The sequence below is a fragment of the Brienomyrus brachyistius genome, chromosome 6, assembly GCF_023856365.1.
Source record: "Brienomyrus brachyistius isolate T26 chromosome 6, BBRACH_0.4, whole genome shotgun sequence".
NCBI lineage: Eukaryota > Metazoa > Chordata > Actinopteri > Osteoglossiformes > Mormyridae > Brienomyrus > Brienomyrus brachyistius.
The window spans coordinates 17,786,623-17,805,221 of NC_064538.1; the positions used below are offsets into that span (position 1 = coordinate 17,786,623).

General features: G+C 40.6%; 3 protein-coding genes across 5 annotated transcripts; all 3 read right to left on the bottom strand.

Annotated features, from left to right (window-relative positions):
- Positions 1-726: 726 nt before the first annotated feature.
- tiprl (TIP41, TOR signaling pathway regulator-like (S. cerevisiae)) lies at positions 727-8,342 on the bottom strand. 3 transcript variants are annotated; one of them, XM_049017740.1, is made up of 8 exons: positions 8,297-8,342; positions 7,649-7,778; positions 6,705-6,884; positions 6,176-6,275; positions 5,909-6,040; positions 4,557-4,652; positions 4,165-4,227; positions 727-2,570 (listed from the first exon to the last, which is right to left on the bottom strand). In XM_049017740.1, exons 2-8 carry the CDS (start codon positions 7,750-7,752, stop codon positions 2,439-2,441), a joined length of 807 nt encoding a protein of 268 aa, XP_048873697.1. In that variant the 5' UTR covers positions 7,753-7,778; positions 8,297-8,342; the 3' UTR covers positions 727-2,438. The 3 variants fall into 3 exon arrangements, with proteins under 3 accessions (XP_048873697.1, XP_048873698.1, XP_048873699.1); XM_049017741.1 differs by having other exon boundaries at positions 8,201-8,318; XM_049017742.1 differs by lacking the exon at positions 8,297-8,342 and adding an exon at positions 8,092-8,213.
- A 239-nt stretch (positions 8,343-8,581) lies between these two features.
- Positions 8,582-11,650, bottom strand: LOC125744946 (hereditary hemochromatosis protein homolog). Its single transcript, XM_049017270.1, has 6 exons — positions 11,632-11,650; positions 11,149-11,223; positions 10,324-10,650; positions 9,691-9,996; positions 9,494-9,574; positions 8,582-9,127 (listed from the first exon to the last, which is right to left on the bottom strand). Exons 2-6 carry the CDS (start codon positions 11,207-11,209, stop codon positions 9,033-9,035), a joined length of 870 nt encoding a protein of 289 aa, XP_048873227.1. The 5' UTR covers positions 11,210-11,223; positions 11,632-11,650; the 3' UTR covers positions 8,582-9,032.
- Positions 11,651-14,989: 3,339 nt separating this feature from the next.
- On the bottom strand, positions 14,990-18,207 carry LOC125744945 (hereditary hemochromatosis protein homolog). The gene is made up of 5 exons (XM_049017269.1): positions 17,762-18,207; positions 16,713-17,042; positions 15,867-16,172; positions 15,631-15,711; positions 14,990-15,458 (listed from the first exon to the last, which is right to left on the bottom strand). Exons 1-5 carry the CDS (start codon positions 17,820-17,822, stop codon positions 15,334-15,336), a joined length of 903 nt encoding a protein of 300 aa, XP_048873226.1. The 5' UTR covers positions 17,823-18,207; the 3' UTR covers positions 14,990-15,333.
- Between the last annotated feature and the right edge of the window lie 392 nt (positions 18,208-18,599).

Here is an 18,599-nt window from a genome sequence, read left to right on the forward strand (position 1 = left end):
GACAGCACACACCATGAACACCTATTATGTTGCAAGGTCACAATCATTGTTGAAAGACTGGTAGTTGATGCACCATTCAGTAAATTACAATGATTAATGGAGGATGTTAATTGTACACTCAGTTTAGAATTTCAATTCATCATTGCAGATGTTTTATAGAACCAATGGGACCTGGTTCGCCCCCGCCCATGTAGGGTTGCCAGCTTTGATTTGTGAAAAACTGTGACACTCAGACATTTTTTTAGGGGGGGGGGGGGGGTTAAACCATTTTTGCAAAATACAACAGAGGTTGCCACTCTTACCTATATCTGTCCAAACTCCGGGCTCCTTTCGCTGCTGTTCCTTTCTACGCTAAATAGTTTTTTTTTTCTTTAACGAGTAAATATATATTGTCTAATTATAATCTATTACAAAACATATGCCTAATATATCCGAAGGTATACTCCCTTTAGCAGTGAAAGCATTATTATAATACATTATAAACAAACAATTTTAACTTAATGAATTTGGACAACCTAAAGCTGACAATTCTCACCTACAGAAGATCCTGCTGTCCCTCAATGAATGCTTTCAACTCCAAAGATGATATACAGATAACTAAATTATCTACTTATCTATTTCTTTAGATTTTTGCATTTGCCTAATGCAAAAAAGTAAAATTTTAACCATTTACGGACACAGGATTGGATGTATAAAAATAAACAGAAAGAAAAAAGAAAAGCGGAAGAAAGAAACAAACTGATGTTTTATTTGAAACTACGAAATCCTAAATTAGATATACATATTCACACGAAACCGGGAAAGAATATTAATTTTCTGGGAACATTGCTCAAAAAAATAGGACAATCCCGGCAAAATCGGAATAGGTGGTGACCCTACCCCTGTGTAGCACCCACCTTGGGTAATGTGATGGCAGCCGTTCTGCACCAGTAGGCTCACCACACAGTAGCTAAGGTGGTGAAGGGAAGGAGAGAATTCACCATTTAGATATGGGAAATGATTAGGTGTCAGTGTTTCCCAACCCAGTCCTCGTGGAACCCTGGGACAGTCCATGTTTTTGCTTCCGCTCTGCTCCCAGCACACCTGTACTTGGTATTCCTGATTGGCTAGGAGGGAGCAAAAACGTGGACTGTCTGGGGATCCCTGAGGACTGGGTTGGGAAACATTGGTTTGCGAGGTTAGATTTTAAAGAGTCACAGTAGGCAATTTTAGCCAGGAGATCAGGGTACCACCTCTACCCAGGGATCTTTTTCATGAACACAGAGTCAGGACCTCGGATTTACGTCTCATCCAAAGGATGGCACTGTTTTTACAGCATAATGTCCCCATCACTGCACTGGGGCATTGGGATCCACACTGACCACAGGATGGGCTAACCTGCTGGCCACAGTGTCCCCGTCAGTGCACTGGGATCCACACTGACCACAGGACGGGCTAACCTGCTGGCCACACTAACACCTCTTCCAGCAGCAACCCGGCTTTTCTAGATGTTTTCCCCTTAGGCCCAAACCTGCTTAACTTCAGGTCGATTACCTAGTTTGAATTGCAGGTGGTATGGCTGCTAACACGGCCTTAAAACATGTAGAAAAGTGTGAACGAGTATTGAACTCATGTCAGAGGGCTTATCACAGTTAATTAGACCTTATTTACAGACTCGAAACACTTCGAAAAAAAACTTGTCCGAAAAATCAGATTCAGATTTAGAACATATTTAGAATCCCAATATACAAAGTCAGGACAACAGGGTGCAAGATGGACATCAGCTGAGAAATGGATGTTTTTTTCCTGCAAGGTTTTAAATACATATTATGCAAATGTTCAAAAAAACAGAGACCTAAAGTTTTGTTTAAAAGTAATATTTTCACACATCCAAAAAGACTCAACCTTGATTCTGAAAGCCCCCTAAAGATGAAGCCACAACTATACATTTCATTTTTAAATATATAACAAAATACACAAATGTTACATCTCTGGCTCGGATACAAAGGCAGCTAATTTACATAGCCCTGCAAGGGATACTGGCAAGCTTACTACATAAAAGCAGTCCTGTATGTCTTGTTAATCGTGCATATTTCTACCACTGTTCAGTGTCAAAAAAGAAAAGCTCGGTGTTATGATTTACAATAAGCCCAAAAACCATTCTACAGACTTTAAATAAGAAAATGTGATATGCACCATTTTAAAGCTTGACAGTTAAATATGTAGAAATGAGACAGATTATGTCATGAAAAAGACACCATCCCCGATTAAACAGAGCCCTCAATCATGCCAAATCGGGCCTTCGGGGATCTTGTGCTTGATGGAAATGTGCACGTATCGTCCGTCAGAGAGAGATCTGGGTTTCTGTGGGAGGGAAGGGTTAGCCTCTATCCTCCATCCCCACGCCAGAGTCCGACTGGAGCCAGAGGGATTCCGGTGTCCGGCTGGGTCTCTCTTGCTCACTGCTGCATGTCGGTGGAACTCGACGGCAGGTTCAGCTCGGGCATCTCAAGCTTCTCGCACTCGGTGAGCCGCAGCGGGAGGTGCTGAGCGATCTCGTTTGGGTCGGTGTACAGGGCTGGGGGCACGTGCTGCAGGAGGAGCAAGAAGCAAAGTGGAGGACATCAAAGAGCCACCCCATGTCTGATTCTCCCGCAGTGACATCGTCACCATCGCATGAGCAAAGCAAGCGTCTATATCACATACGGTATTTTCATTTATACAGCTTACTTCCATGTGTCTTACATTTAATTTACATTTATTTTATCTAGCAGAGACTTTTATGCTAAGTGATGTAATTTTTTTTGAGAAAGCAGGGTTAGACGGTCCCTGAAGCAACTTGAATTAAGAGCCTTGCTCAGGGACCCAACAGTGACATCACCCCGCTGAGCATGGGATTTGAACCAGTGACCTTCTGATCACATGCTCAGAATGCTAACCTGCAGACCCACACACTGCTCCTAAAAAGATACATTTCAATACATGCAATTCACATTATGTAATGTGATCAAATGTACAGCACTGGAAAAAACACCTGCTGTTTAAAAACTAAAAAACTAAATCTAGGAAACTACAGCCAAGGTGGTTTACTAAGGAAATTAAGAATAAAGTCAGGAGGAAAAGGGCTCTCTTCCACAAATGGAAATTAATTAATGATTTCAAAATAAAGCAGGAGTATCTAACTCTTAAGGTCGAGTTAAAAAATAACATTAGATACTCCAAGAGGAATATAGAAAGAAAGATTGCATTGGAGGCTAAAGATGGCAATAAAAGTTCCTTCCAATATTTTAACTCAAAAAGAGCTCTAAAAGCTGAAATTAATAATTTACAGGATAGTAAAGGCCTTATAATTGAAAATGCAATTGATAAAGTCAATGAGTTTAATGATTATTTTACATGGGTGTTCACAGTAGAGAACACGAGTAACTTACCACCTTTTAGTATGAATACAGCGTTGTCTATGACCAATATATGTATAACTGAGGCTGATGTGGTACTAAGCCTAGCTAAGATCAAAATAATTTGCAGGGCCCTGATGGCATCTTACCTATAGTTTTAAAAGATACCTGATACCTGACAGATGAAATTTAATATAGATAAATGTAAGGTAATCCATGCCGGGAGCAGAAATATAAAGTACAGATATTTTATGGGTTCCACGGAAATAAAGGTAACTGTTAAGAGAAAGACTTTGTTGTGTATGTTGATGCTTCCATATCCCACTCTTGCCAGTGTGGGGAAGCAATAAAAAAAACCAATAGGATGTTGGGTTACATCTTTAGCTGTGTGGAGTTTAAATCAAGGGAGGTGATGCTACGATTATATAATTCCTTGGTAAGACCCCACCTAGAATATTGTGTGCAGGATTGGTCACCATAAATTAGCGGGAGAACATTTTAAAACGAATTTGAGGAAGCACTTCTTTACACAGCGTGTATGGAATAGCCTTCCTGCCAGTGTAGCGCAAGCTAAAACCCTGGGTTCTTTTAAGTCAGAGCTAGATTAGATTTTACCAACTCTGGGCTATTAGTCAAGTTCTCTGCAAAAGAGCTTGATGGGTCGAATGGGCTCCTCTAGTTTGTAAATTTATGTTCTTATGTTCTTAAAAATCTAAACTATTCTGGATAAAAGCATCAACTAGGCAAACAGACGCACTAACAGTAATGTAAGGATTCCACGTCTTACCCGCAGTGCAGAAACTTTGCTTTCCCGGGTGCTGAATTCTCTCAACATGTAATTCCTACCAGCCTGAAAGCGAAATAAGAATGCATTAAAATACCATTACCCCGATTTATAAGAAGTCAGTCATTAAAAATTATTATTAATATAATAATATTATTTTTATTATTATTCTATTTTATCTGAAACACATTAAGTCTGCCCCATTTTGTGAAGTGTGCACAGAACTTTGGTGGGGAAAAAAATCTGATGCATTTGAAACAAAATAAGAGATGCAAGTAATGCTGAGTCTGAAATGCATGTCACTGGATATATTTTTCAGTGCACACACACACACACACACACACACACACACAGACACACACACACACAAGTGTGGCTTTGCCTGCGGTACCCACCTCGTGATAGACTCGTGTGTCATTGATGCGGATCAGAACTCCATCCACTCGCAGGAAGAACCGCAGCAACACAAAGAAACTTGTGGGCATCACTCTCTTTGCCAAGAAGGATAGAAAGACACCATCAGCTCCAATCAGCTGGTTCCAGAACTGTTGGAAACACCTGGGACGCTTGTGAAACTATACATACAATATTTACTGTAGGTTAAAGAAACAGGCAAAAATGCCACCAGACCCTTCCTGAATCATGATTTATCGCCACGTTAAATATTTTCAACTTATAAGGGGCCCAAAACGCATTTGCTTCTCTGGAACTCCTTACTGTAGCAGTATCTGTTACCAGTTGCATTGTAACTGTTTTGTGTGACCTGTAATCTCATACTTGCTCTGTAAGTACATTTTATGCTCTTTACTCCTGACTTCTCATTTTACATCTTCCCGATGTAAACCATCTTAGCTAAATACAAAAAATACAGTTATTAATATCGTTGCTTTTTATTTCATTGTGTTGTCATTGTTTTTATTTCTATTGTCATACGTATTGCTATTTCAGTGTATCTTTTTATATAATGTTTCTCTCAGTGGGCAGTGGTGGCTTACTGGTTAGGGAAGCATACTTGTAATTGAAAGATTGATGGTTTGAATCCCCGACCAGCAAGGCACCACTGAGGTACCCTGAACAAGGTATCACCCCCAAGCACTGCTCCCCAGGTGCTGAATTAGCTGCCCCCTGCTATGGCACGATGTCACATATGGGGTAAATGCAGAGGACACATTTCGTTGGTGTGCTGTGGTGTATCAACACTGATCATTATTTTTTTTTTCTTGTGTCCATGATCAAGTGGCCACCGCTTTGAATGTCGGAGTGAATAACGCCCCTGTTCACGCTTAAGTTAAGTTCACATTTAGCCCCTGAGCACGGCCTTTAACTCCCACCTCCAGGGGCTGCACGCTGACTGACCCTGTGCTGGGACCCCTAAGCTTGTTCTCATCTGGATATGTGTCTGTGTGTCTCATGGAAAGTAAGATGGGACATGTGAAGAGAGAGCTTCCCCACACAGGTCAATAAAGCATCACCATCCCATACTTGTAAAGCATCCTTGAGTGTGAAAAAGGCACTAATTGAATAACAATACTAATTATTATTATTCTACTGATAATTTTTTTAGCACAATCCTGGAAGCAGGTGGAAAAGGCATTCATCTACTGACATGTACAGTGTACGCTTGTCTAAGCGACAAATAAAACTTGAATGTTAATGTTAGTTTTTTGAGACCCAAAATGCCTCCGCTGTAAGAGAGAACCTGTGGCTAATGGAGGCGGCAGGGAGGGCAGGTCTCCGGGCGACTCACGATCTTCACACTGATCATGGAGACGCCGTGGTCATGCAGCTCATCCTCGAACAGCAGAACCTCCTCGAAGAACATGATCTGTTCACGGGCTTTCAGCTTCTCCATGTCGATACGCTCTGTGGTGGGCGTCACCTGGGGGGGGCGGGGGGGGCAGGACGCAGACGGGAGACGCATTTAATCCCGGTGATTTTTCTTGCGGTAACATCATGCGTTTCTGTGTGCGATCGAGGCTCCTGACTGGTTCGGCTGACGGGGAGACGATCTCACCTTTATCTTCAACTCATCCCCCAGCAAGGTGCCTCTGTAATCAGTAGTGTAGGTCCAGTCATACCGTTTCACCACTTCTTTGGAATGTTCAGAGTCCGCTCTTTAAGTTCACAATTGAGAAATAATAATCAGAACCTTTAATGTCCCGTGACTTAGGCTAACGGAAATATTTGCTGGCACAGCTTGTTACTGTTGAAGGCACCATGACAATGGAGAAATAAGAACTACGGCAAAACACAGAAAAAGAATACATACAATATGCATAAAAGAAAGGAGTGAATACTAGGTGCACGATAAGAGAGGTTACCATTCAGCAGTGTATACATTTACAGCTATGGTAAAATACTATTACACTGGCCTGTCACTAGCAAAGGGGAAAATATGATTACACCAGGTGAGGGAGGGACTTGCACGCAATTAGTCACTGATTAGTTTAGCCCCCATCATTCTGGTGGATTTGCAGATTCTCACTTGGTCAAATCACTTTTTGGCTGACAGTGTGGGTTTAGTAGCACCTCCCTTCTCCTACCTGCTCTCTTGCCACTCCTGGGCACAGGCTACTTTCACGGAATCCTCCATGTTGTTCACGCGCTTGAGGGCATCAATGGCATTGAACTCGATACCAAAACCATCTGTGTGCTGAATGCGCAGCACGTTGTCGCCAAACAGCATCTCGGGCAGAGAGGGCATATGCATCTCATCCGCTAAGCTGCAATTAAGGTGTAGAAAGGTTAATTAAGCGCTTTTAACCACATATTAGCGCGATAGGTCTATGTTTAAACCAATCGCACATCAAAAAAATTAACTGCAAATCCGAAATCAAAGTGAGTTTTTCTTTGTTAAAATCCACTGGCAACGTAACTTTCCCAGCGTAACTAGTGATTCGTCTAGTTAATACTATAGTTGAAAATGCATAAACTGTGACTGTAATCGCAACTTGAACACCATAAACTCGTGAGATCGTAAATTGCGACTAGTAAATGTAAATGAAGATTTTACTCTTGAAACTTAGGCGACAGGCATAGGTACACATGCTGCAATCCTGAATATGGATTTGTGTTTCATAAAATTACGAAATCGTGATGACATTTAATTACTGTTACTTTAGATGTAAATTTATGAACCTACGCCTATGAATCGATTACACATTACCGGCTACAAACTCTCCAAATAACTCTCGTAAAACGAGAATCTGTAAGCCTAGTGTGCCACACGTGCAGTGCGAACGGAATGTGTTGTTGTAAATGTTACAGTATAAGTGTACTTGCAAATTCTTTGTCTACAGATCAACGTAGATATACTAATATGTTTTCAGATTTGCAATTCATTTTTAACGTACGACTACTTTAGGCATAAATTCATCACCATAATGTCCCAAAAGCAAACATACGGAACCCGTAAAGGGAGAGTTGGAAATCATTATTTTTGAACAGGAAATCAGTAACACAAGTTAACTTTTCCCCTCGTTTTTACCGTTCAATGTCTTTAGATTTCATTATGTGGGTTTTCGCGGCGGTAACTCTCCAGGGTCCAAATGTGAAGTCTTGTTTACTGCTTTTAAATCCATGGGACATCATGGCTGACAAGTTGGCTAACAAGAAATCTAAAAGCAATACAGGGAGAATAGCGTAAATGACATTGGTACAATTACTGCACGTGACATATTCCATAAATGATGAATTCAATTACGAGATCATTTACATGATTTCAATTACAAGATTTCAACTTTGCAGAGGCGGCACTGATTATACTATTTAATAACAATGAACTAGACAGATGCAGACAATAGATGACAAACACAAACGGTAATCATATCATCTGGACCGAAATACTTATCAGATTTGTAAAAAAAAAAAATCAAATTCATACAGGTACTGGAATAGAAGGGATACATTAGTCCCACTACAGCCACACACCTAGCTAGTTAGCCATTTTCGCCACAGCTAGACAAAAAATCATAACCAGTTGCTGCGCTGTAATTTGTATCTAGGACGAACACAACCACTCCAAATGAGTACGACATACCACCACTTTCCTCTTTTTTGTATTTACGCATAAATATTTATTAAATAAACTTCTTCCAAAAACAGCGGTCCTCGTGAAATGAGCTTCATGAAATACCTTCCGACGTAACAATGCTTCGATCGTAGCAGTGGTTCCGGTAAGGCATTAAGAAATAAAATCATTACTTTGACTGAAGAAAGACATATTGCAGCTTTTATAGGATTTTTATAGCACGTATATACATAATTATGCATAAAATGCAATTAAAATACCATAATAAATTTAAGAGAATTAAACTAAAAACAATCTAATTTGGTCCAGGACAGAAATGTGCTCGGAGGGAAGTCTTCCAGATGAAATCGTTCCGCTGTAAAGCATAAAAAATACACTTCACGCCAACGATTAGTTCAACAGTTCAGAATTTATTGAAAGAGATATAGTGAGGTAATATAATTACTGCTTAATATATTAAAGTTTACATTTTTATAAGAAAAAAGTCTCCGATTAGGTTATATCGGAGGTTATATATAAAGGTGAATTAAAACAACTAAGCAGGAATTAAGTATTTCGCCGTTTATCGTTAAGTCTTTCAATGGTGACTAGGTGATGAACAATGATCTGAGGATGTCTAACGATAAAATATTCATGTTTTGGATGTCCAAAATACTGCTTCATATAAATGTACTCATAGTACAGAACAATTGCGCTTCAAGGAATAAAGCCTTCCTTTTCAAATAAGGGGCATTCTTGCGGGAAGTACACAATCGTTGACGTGTGAGGGTCTTGTAACTTAAGATTTTTGGGTCCTCTTTCTTAAGGGTTTGAAAAAGTCAATCTGTGTTGTCTTTAGCTACTAGTTCCTAAGCTTGTAATAAGCTGTATTTCTTCGTGACTCCTGGACGTCAGAAGGAGCTGTGTGGTTGGACCCAAAAGAGCAACAGTGGACTTCTAAAAAGAAAACAAAGTCATTCATCTTAGAGCAGGTCTCAAAATCCAGTCCTGGATGGCCGGAGCCCTGTGTAGCTTAGTTCTTTCCCTCTTCTACCACAAATGATTCAGCTCAGGAACTGTGTGGTAATTAGCACAAGGAGTTGAATCAGGTGTGTTAAATGAGGGTAAACCAAACACTGTGCAGGGCTCCAGCGCTCCAGGACCAGAGTTTGAGACCCCTGTCTTAGAGTAAGAACAACACTGATTACCTCTTCTTCAATTAACCTTCAGTCCTAGAGACGATCCCATGAAGCATCGTATTAGGTATATTATATAGAGGTATAATTCATTCAATTGTACATGAAAGAAAAATTTAAAACTTACTGAATTTCTTATGTAGTAGAAAAACAAGGAAAATGATTATCACACAAAATGCTCCCAAAAATATTGGAACAGCAACTCCAACTGCAATGAAATAACATAAATATTATTCTGTAGAATGCAAAAAAGGACAATATTTTATGTTCATTGCATAGCTTTATATGTGTATCATGGTGATAGGATAGTAATCTAATGAGCACCTGTTTTGTGTTCTTTACACTGAAAAGTGTAGTTGAGAGGCAGGTCCAGAGAGGAGTGATTGACCCAGCAGGAACAGAGCACATCCTCAGCATGTGCTGGTGTCAGAGACAAGTAGGAGTCGAGGGAGTAGGAGCCGTCTGGGTTGACTGTGCTGCGTCTGTCAGGGGTCACGTTCAGTGGGAGTCCGTCCCGGAGCCAGTCCTGCTCTATGCTCTCTGGGTAAAAGTTCCGAACGGAGCAGAGCAGCGCCGGGTTCCCACTGGGCCCCTCCACCCGGGACACAGACACCGTGGGACGAGCTGCATCTACAGAACAGATAGACTGTGTGAAAGGCAGTCTATGGATTTTATAATCAATATAATTACTTTAGCAGTCAGCTGGGTGTATAAGGACAGAACAGTGACATTTTCCTGAAGAAGGTCATGCAAATACAGCTGAAGCTTTCTTCACATGCGTGTCTCTCACTTCACATGCTAATCACACATGTACATTTCTCCATTAAGTGGCCAGTTCAGCACATTTTGGTTGAATGTTACATAATGACATATTATTGCTTATTATTGTGTCTAAGCTCGATCATTTACTGTTGTTAACAAAGACTGGTCATGCAGCGTCTGAAAAGACATAATTACCTCCAACTAGAAGATCCACCAAATAGAATTTCTCCTTGACTGGTGGCGGAATTTGTCTTGCCACAAAGCAGTTGTAGACCCCAGAGTCACTGAAGCTGACATTTGTTAAGTAAAGTCGCGGAGGTTGTCCTTCAGTCACATAACGGGATCCACACTTCCTGTCTCTTATGTTATTGTGTGACACACGGTAATAACAGAGGGCTGGAGAGGTTCCATTCTTCCTCCAGTTGACAGTATATGTTTTATTAAGACTGTCCTCAGATACGTTGCAGGGGAGAAGGATCTTCTGCCCTTTGTTTGCTTTGATGGTGATGATGCCCTCAGCATCTGTGTGAATAAAGAGAACCACAGCTGTTTGAAATATAATATGGAAGATTTATATACAGTGCAGTGACTATGCAGAGGACATAAGTAATCATTTAAAGCTCAATACAGTCAAGGTTAAGCAAAGATTTAAAAAAACCATCAAAAGCAGCACACAACCCTGATGTAGCTCTACAGTTATGACTCCGAAATCCAACAGGCTGCTGGGATCTTTTTGCTCTGATAAGTTTCCTCAGTTCATTTTCAGTGTTTTTTTCAGTTCGATTGTCACACTTAATGTAATATGTAAGTTCTCTACCGCTGTACATCAAAAAATAATTTGCTATTAAAGTAGTATAGGAAAAATTTACAGATTACATTCCTAAAATGTAAGAATAAGCTAGTAATACAGAGACAGTAATGGAGAGCTAGGAAGCAGATTATATACTAGTTCACTGTTTGATTAAGTGGATACACTACAAATCCAAATTTATCATGGGAAGAACACAACACGAAAATTACCTGTTAATATGATGAGGAACGCGAGGAAGATGTGGATGAAGCAGGTCTGTGTAAATTCCATTGTAATATCACACCCTGCAGCAGGCAGATTGAGGAGCTCTAGTCTTAACAGTTTCCTGTGAATGAAACTAAATGCCCACGGGACCAATTACCACTAAATTCTAAAAACAGCAATAGTTATTTTATTTCCTTCCTCCTACACATAACAGGAAAGCATGTGAGGATCTCACTCTGAGTATCTGTATTATTTCTGCGTGAGTGTATTGAGTGTACTGAGTCTTCTGTGTTGAAAAACACAGAATGTTTTTCAATACCAGGAGCGCAAAGATCGTACTTGTGGTCTTGGCAAGAACGGTCTTGCTAAATTGCCTCCAAAAGAATGATAATTAAGTTAATCATGGGATTGGTCTCGTTCGACAAGGATGCAATCAATGTATTCTTGAAGGTTGGAGCGAGGCAAGAATGACATTCGGGGATTTTTACCGTCCTCTGTACTTCTATTCTTGAGTATTGGAACAGGTCTTCAGCAATGGAAGATGATGTCAAATGGGTAAACAAGAACACCATCACAGTCAAGTATGCATATTGAGAAACATCCCCAGTGTACACAGAAAGATGATGTCTCTAAATTTCCCTATGATGTCACTGACTCTTTGACTCGCATCCCACGCTGGGTGTCCCCTCCCTTCTTCCCTGTGCTTCTGAGGGCAAATTTCTGACTGGCTGCAACCCTGAACGTGTATAAGCAGATATACAAAATGGATGGACTTGTGGATTAAAAGGGTATATGCAGGCAGGTAACTTTATGCTGTTTATTATTATTAATATTATTGTTGTTGGTATTGCTGTTCCCTGCCTTGTGCCCATAGCTTCCGGGATAGGCTCCGGACCCCCGCGAGCCAGGGGATAAGTGGTTTGGAAAATGGATGGATGGATGGATACATGAGATAACAAAATGAAACATGTTACCTGCAGCCTGTTTTTGGTTATAGGATTTGTTTAAATTCATGACACTATTTTACAGAACCAAAACATCTACGCAGCTTCCTAAGAAAAATAAAACCATAACAATCACATTACTCTGTGCACTGGTCATTCAGTGTAAACATAAGTCACTTCCGGGACTGACTGAGCCTGCTTTCTCAATTATATGTTAGTTTGGATACAAGCGCCCAATACAGAAATGAAAATTAAATGGAATTACTTCTATGCACTAGGCATGAATGATAGAAGTGTTTGGTCCATGGTGTTTGAGTGGTGGAAAACACTGCTTGAGATACTGCTCTGCAAATCTGATTTGTTCGCTGGTGAACAGTGCTGAGCTCTCCTGAATATAACAGGAAGCTTACATCCTCTTTAGATACCACTGTTGGATGTGGATTTGGCAGTGTGGCCATCCTGGAAGATTGCAATCCCATCTGGACAGAAATGCTTGCTGCTGGGTGAAAATTATGACATGATGAATTGGTACCACTGCTGTTTACCTCTCGTCCTATAATGTGTAGAGTTGGTGTAACCTATAAGGATGAACAGTACAACATGATTGACGCAAGAAAACAAGCCCTCAGGAATCTGGGTTGCTTTCAGTATGTACTGCACATGTTTCTGTTTACATAATATGAACAGGAAGAAGGATGACTCCTCTGGTCACATGACATCTTTGCACTGCTCAGCTGACCACTGTCTGTGCTCTCCACAGCATTTTACCAAGAGGGCGGCATTTCGGAACCTTATCCACTGCATTATGAGCGACATCACCTTCAGGAAACATCAGCAAGTTCCAGAGGAAGCGAATTGGCATAAATCAAAAACTGTGGAGATGTGAAGTGTCACGCCCAGCTCGTACGATAATCATGTGTGCCACGCCCCCCTGATTATCCACGTGTGCTTCCCTGATCGTACCCAGCTGTGTCTAGTTATTTTGATCTGTCCTGTCTATTTGAGTCCAAGCAGTGTTGCCAACTTAACGACTTTGTCGCTAGATTTAGCGACTTTTTTCCCCCAAAAAAAGCGCCTAGCGACAAATCTAGCGACTTCTGGACAAACCTTAGCAACTTTCCAAATGTCGCCAGTACTGTCCTGTAAGCGCGAGGTCTTGCTTTCCCGGTACAGTTACTCATCTCCCTGTGTCTGCTCTGATCAGTGAGCGTTAGCTCCGGCTGAAAGGAGCATATACCCGTGACCGCACGGCAGCTGACATAGATGTGAATGAGCTGCGCATGTGCAATCGATGTTGCCACGGACCAATCACTTACCTGCTTCTCCTTTGCTTGAAATATAACTGTTTAATTTGACCGTTTCTTATTTTTTATTTATTTTTTCTTCTTATTTCATTGCAGAGGAAGTAACTGCTTTTTAATAAGTTCCGTTGTGTCTGACAGAAAATATGTAACGTAATTGATAAATTCTATATTGGACACGTGAGGAAGGATTAGGGAAAACACGCAGAATGCAAATATGACGTAATTACATCATCAATATGCAAATATACGCATGACGTCATCTAGCGACATTTGGCGACTTTTCGAGCAGACTTTACCTACTTTCCATGGAAAATAGTTGGCAACACTGAGTCCAAGTCTTGCCTGTGTCCCTTAACCGTCATTGATGTTTGTCGATGTCCGTGCTTCCGATCTATGTTTCGCCAATAAATCCCCAGTATTTCCCCGTATTCCACCTGTCTGCCTGCTCCTTGCTCGCCTGCCCGAGCGATCACCCGCTTGATCGGCGCCGATCGTGACATGAAGTAGAGCACAGCGCGGGCATATTTTTTTTAATCCCGCTCCCGATGAATTTATTACCATTACCGCCCACTCCCGCAATATTTCTGTCTAATCCCGCCCGCACCCGCAGATCCATTAACGGATATAATGTATGATGAAATAAGTTTATACGCATTAAATGTTTTCTTTCAATAGAACAAGAACTAAATAAATAAAACAAATTCAACAAAAATCTCTCAACTTTGAATAGCAAATAAATTTAAACTGAGCCCAAAAACTAATCAGATGTGCAAATATCCATCCATCCATTTTCCAAACCGCTTATCCTACTGAGTCGCGGGGGGGTCCGGAGCCTCTCCCAGAAGCAATGGGCACGAGGCAGGGAATAACCCAGGATGGGGGGCCAGCCCATCGCAGGGCACACTTGCACACCATTCACTCCCACGGGATATTTAGCAACTATGTGCAAATATCCATCCATTTTCCAAACCGCTTATCCTACTGGGTCGCAGGGGGTCCGGAGCCTATCCCGGAAGCAATGGGCACGAGGCAGGAAATAACCCAGGATGGGGGGCCAGCCCATCGCAGGGCACACTTGCACATCATTCACTCCCACGGGATATTTAGCAACTATGTGCAAATATCTGCACAGTAATTAAAAAAAAAAATCTATACAACAAATGTTTAAATATCACATTATTGTAAACAAGACAAAAGCAGCTTAAAAACAGAAGAGAACCCTGAATCTTATTTCAATGAAATACATTTAAACTAGCTGAACATCACAATTTAATACAATGGCTCAGAATAAACACGAATATATAACACAAAATAAATGACATCAATTACATTCTCCATCCTGCCAAAAATCTTGGGACCCGCTGTCTAATTTTAGCCGCCCGCTCCCGCCCGCGGCAACCTTAAAACCGCCCATTCCCGCGAGATTTCCGTCCCGCGGGACCCCAGTCCCAATGAAGCGCACGATATGTCGTTCTCAGTGTGTCTGGAAAAGTGTTTATGTTTCGATTCATTAAACAGCGACAGATGGTGGAGTATGGATGTTAAAGCAGGCAGCCTGCATGAAGAACTCAATGCACTACAATAAGATGTTGTGGTAACGGTTACAAATGTATGTTAGTATGAATTTCACTCTTAACCAAAATTAAACTAACCAATGTCTAGATATTGTGTGAATATTAAATTTATGCTTTACAAATTTACATTTATGTGACACTATATGTGGGAAAAATATGAAGTAATATTTTTTAGCTCATATATCTTGAGCCACTTATAGTAGAGAGAAAGGTTATAATTTGGGTGTACTCTTTGGGCCTTGAACCCACAATGTTTGTATTACTAACTTTTGGCCATAAGTTACTAGAATGGAGTATATATAGTAAATATGTAACCAATTACACCTGGGGCCTTAACAGGTTTTGCTTTTTTAAGACTTGATTTTAAGTCAAGTATTATATGTTGCATTTGCTTGGTGCTCCCAAAGGTTTGAATAAATGGAATTGCTCAGTGACTCCTGGACGTTGTTGGGCGGTGTGTGGATGGATCCAGAAGAGCAACGGAGGACTGCTTCTGAAAAAAAATTAAATAAAAAAGACACTCATCTTCCAGCAAGAACAATTTTGACCATTTCTTTGCCAAATTTAAATTTGATCATAGAGTCTATCCCAGGAAGTTCTGTATTAGGGCTATTGTAGGCATAATTCATTATACATTATAAAAACAAGAAAGAATAAAAACTTACTGAATTTCTTAAACAGTATAAAAACAAGGAAAATGATCATCACGCAAAATATTCCGCAAAGTATAGGAACCGCCACTCCAGCTGCAATGAAATAATGAAAGCCTTAATGTGTAGAATAAAAAATCTAATTGAATTGTACAGAAAATCAAAATTAAAATTCAAATAATATATATGTTTATTGCATAGCTTTATATACAGTATGTGTCTTGGTGATAGGATAGTAATCTAATGAGGACCTGTTTTGTGTTCTTTACACTGAAAAGTGTAGTTGAGAGGCAGGTCCAGAGAGGAGTGATTGACCCAGCAGGAACAGAGCACATCCTCAGCATGTGCTGGTGTCAGAGACAAGTAGGAGTCGAGGGAGTAGGAGCCGTCTGGGTTGACTGTGCTGCGTCTGTCAGGGGTCACGTTCAGTGGGAGTCCGTCCCGGAGCCAGTCCTGCTCTATGCTCTCTGGGTAAAAGTCCCGAACGGAGCAGAGCAGCGCCGGGTTCCCACTGGGCCCCTCCACCCGGGACACAGACACTGTGGGACGAGCTGCATCTACAGAACAGATAGACTGTGTGACGGGCGTGAGAGGGAGTCTATGGATTTTATAACCAATATGTCACTCACAGTATATCTCAGTATTAATATGAGAGATACCCACAGAACAGAGGGACAGTGTGACAGGCGTGAGAGGGAGTCTATGGATTTTATAACCAATATGTCACTCACAGTATATCTCAGTATTAATATGAGAGATACCCACAGAACAGAGGGACAGTGTGACGGGCGTGAGAGGGAGTCTATGGATTTTATAACCAATATAATTACTTTAGCAGTCAGCTGGGTGTATAAGGACAGAACAGTGACATTTTCCTGAAGAAGGTCATGCAAATACAGCTGAAGCTTTCTTCACATGCGTGTCTCTCACTTCACATGCTAATCACACATGTACATTTCTCCATTAAGTTCTCAGTTCAGCACATTTTGGTTGAATGTTACATAATGACATATTATTGCTTATTATTGTGTCTAAGCTCGAACATTTACTATTGTTAACAAAAACTGGTCATGCAGCGTCTGAAAATACATAATTACCTCCAACTAGAAGATCCACCAAATAGATTTTCTCCTTGTTTGGTGGGGGAATTTGTCTTTCCACAGAGCAGTTGTAGACCCCAGAGTCACTGAAGCTGACATTTGTTAAGTAAAGTCGCGGAGGTCGTCCTTCAGTCACATAACGGGATCCACACTTCCAGTTTTTTGTGGCACCATTTTGTGACACGCGGTAATAACAGAGGGCTGGAGAGGTTCCATTCTTCCTCCAGTTGACAGTATATGTTTTATTAAGACTGTCCTCAGATACGTTGCAGGGGAGAAGGATCTTCTGCCCTTTGTTTGCTTTGATGGTGACGATGCCCTCAGCACCTGTGTGAATAAAGAGAACCACAGCTGTTTGAAATATGATACGGAAGATTTATATGCAGTGCAGTGACCATGCAGAGGACATAAGTAATCATTTAAAGCTCAATACAGTCAAGGTTAAGCAAAGATTAAAAAAACCGCCAAAAGCAGCACACAACCCTGAAGTAGCTCTACAGTTATGACTCCGAAATCCAACAGGCTGCTGGGATCTTTTTGCTCTGATAAGTTTCCTCAGTTCATTTTCAGTGTTTTTTTCAGTTCGATTATCACACTTAATGTAATATGTAAGTTCTGTATCGCTGTACATCAAAAAATAATTTGCTATTAAAGAAGTACAGGAAAGAACTTGATAGAAGATTACATTCCTAAAATGTAAGACTGAGACAGTAATGGAGAGCTAGGATGCACATTAAAAACCAGTGCACTGTTTGATTAAGTGGATACACTTTGTTTTTATTCTATCAAGTCAAATGTCTCACTTCCTGTAATATGTAAGTTCTTTAGCTCTGTTTATAAAAAAAAACTTGCTATAAAATAATTATAGGAATATAACTGTAAACAACTTGCTAACAGGATGAATGAGCTACAGTAAGAATGAGCCAGTAATACAGATACAGTAATGGAGAGCTAGGAAGCAGATTATATACTAGTTCACTGTTTTATTAAGTGGATACACTACAAATCCAAATTTTATCATGGGAAGAACACAACACGAAAATTACCTGTTAATTTGATGAGGAACGCGAGGAAGATGTGGATGAAGCAGGTCTGTGTAAATTCCATTGTAATATCACACCCTGCAGCAGGCAGACTGGCAAGGCAGACTAGTTTTTAGAAACCACTTCCTATGAATGAAACCAAAAGCCCACAGGACAAAATTAGCACCAAACTGTAAAAAAGACATTTCCATAAGAACATAAGAAGTTTACAAACGAGAGGAGGCCATTCCACCAATTTCCTTCCTTCTGGACAGAACAGGAAGGTATGCAAGGGTCCCAGTCTGAGCTCCTGTAATATTTCTGCATGAGGGTATTGAGTGTACTGAAGCCTTTTCAGGGGGCTTCAGGGGGTGTAACTACAGGGGGGCTGAAGCTTTGAGCTTTTTCACAAGTTTCAGTTCTTTCTACAACATGAAAACCACGGTATCTTATTGATCCATGCCTATCCTTTTAGAAAATAACCTACAGAAACACGTACAGACACATCCTTGCAGTAATGTTGACCCTTGATGTAACAAAGTGAAGTAAAATGCATGTATATGCATTTTTTTTTTTAGATAGTCAAATTTAGGATTAAATGGCTGCACCATTCAGAGGCTTATGTGAAATGAACAGCAAAACACGGTGCACTGTGGTCTCACACATCCTGGACTGTGACCTCACTTCCTGTTGCACATCTCAGTCTCCGTGTGGCTTTTCCTCTTAGAGTTTACATGAAGTCGTGTCTCAACACTTACCTTATAATGAGAGTGACTGTCTTGACTTGTATCCCATCCAGGAACTTGATGATTTGTTATTATTACTGTTTATATCTGTATCATCCATCTTTTATAATGTGATG

What these genes read in the sequence shown, in the direction of transcription:
- LOC125744946 (XM_049017270.1), bottom strand. Translation starts at nt 11,209, where the DNA reads ATGGAATTTACACAGACCTGCTTCATCCACATCTTCCTCGCGTTCCTC. An exon ending in GTTCCTCATCATATTAACAG is followed by an intron (nt 10,651 to 11,148) that starts GTAATTTTCGTG and finishes TTATTCACACAG; the next exon opens with ATGCTGAGGGCATCATCACC. An exon ending in GTGTAAAGAACACAAAACAG is followed by an intron (nt 9,575 to 9,690) that starts GTGCTCATTAGA and finishes ATTTCATTGCAG; the next exon opens with TTGGAGTTGCTGTTCCAATA.
- tiprl (XM_049017741.1), bottom strand. Translation starts at nt 8,231, where the DNA reads ATGCGTAAATACAAAAAAGAGGAAAGTGGTG. An exon ending in CCATGATCAGTGTGAAGATC is followed by an intron (nt 4,653 to 5,908) that starts GTGAGTCGCCCG and finishes TTCTTGGCAAAG; the next exon opens with AGAGTGATGCCCACAAGTTT. An exon ending in GCAAAGTTTCTGCACTGCGG is followed by an intron (nt 2,571 to 4,164) that starts GTAAGACGTGGA and finishes CTCCTCCTGCAG; the next exon opens with CACGTGCCCCCAGCCCTGTA.
- LOC125744945 (XM_049017269.1), bottom strand. Translation starts at nt 17,822, where the DNA reads ATGGAATTTACACAGACCTGCTTCATCCACATCTTCCTCGCGTTCCTC. An exon ending in GTTCCTCATCAAATTAACAG is followed by an intron (nt 17,043 to 17,761) that starts GTAATTTTCGTG and finishes TTATTCACACAG; the next exon opens with GTGCTGAGGGCATCGTCACC. An exon ending in GGTGGATCTTCTAGTTGGAG is followed by an intron (nt 16,173 to 16,712) that starts GTAATTATGTAT and finishes TCTGTTCTGTAG; the next exon opens with ATGCAGCTCGTCCCACAGTG.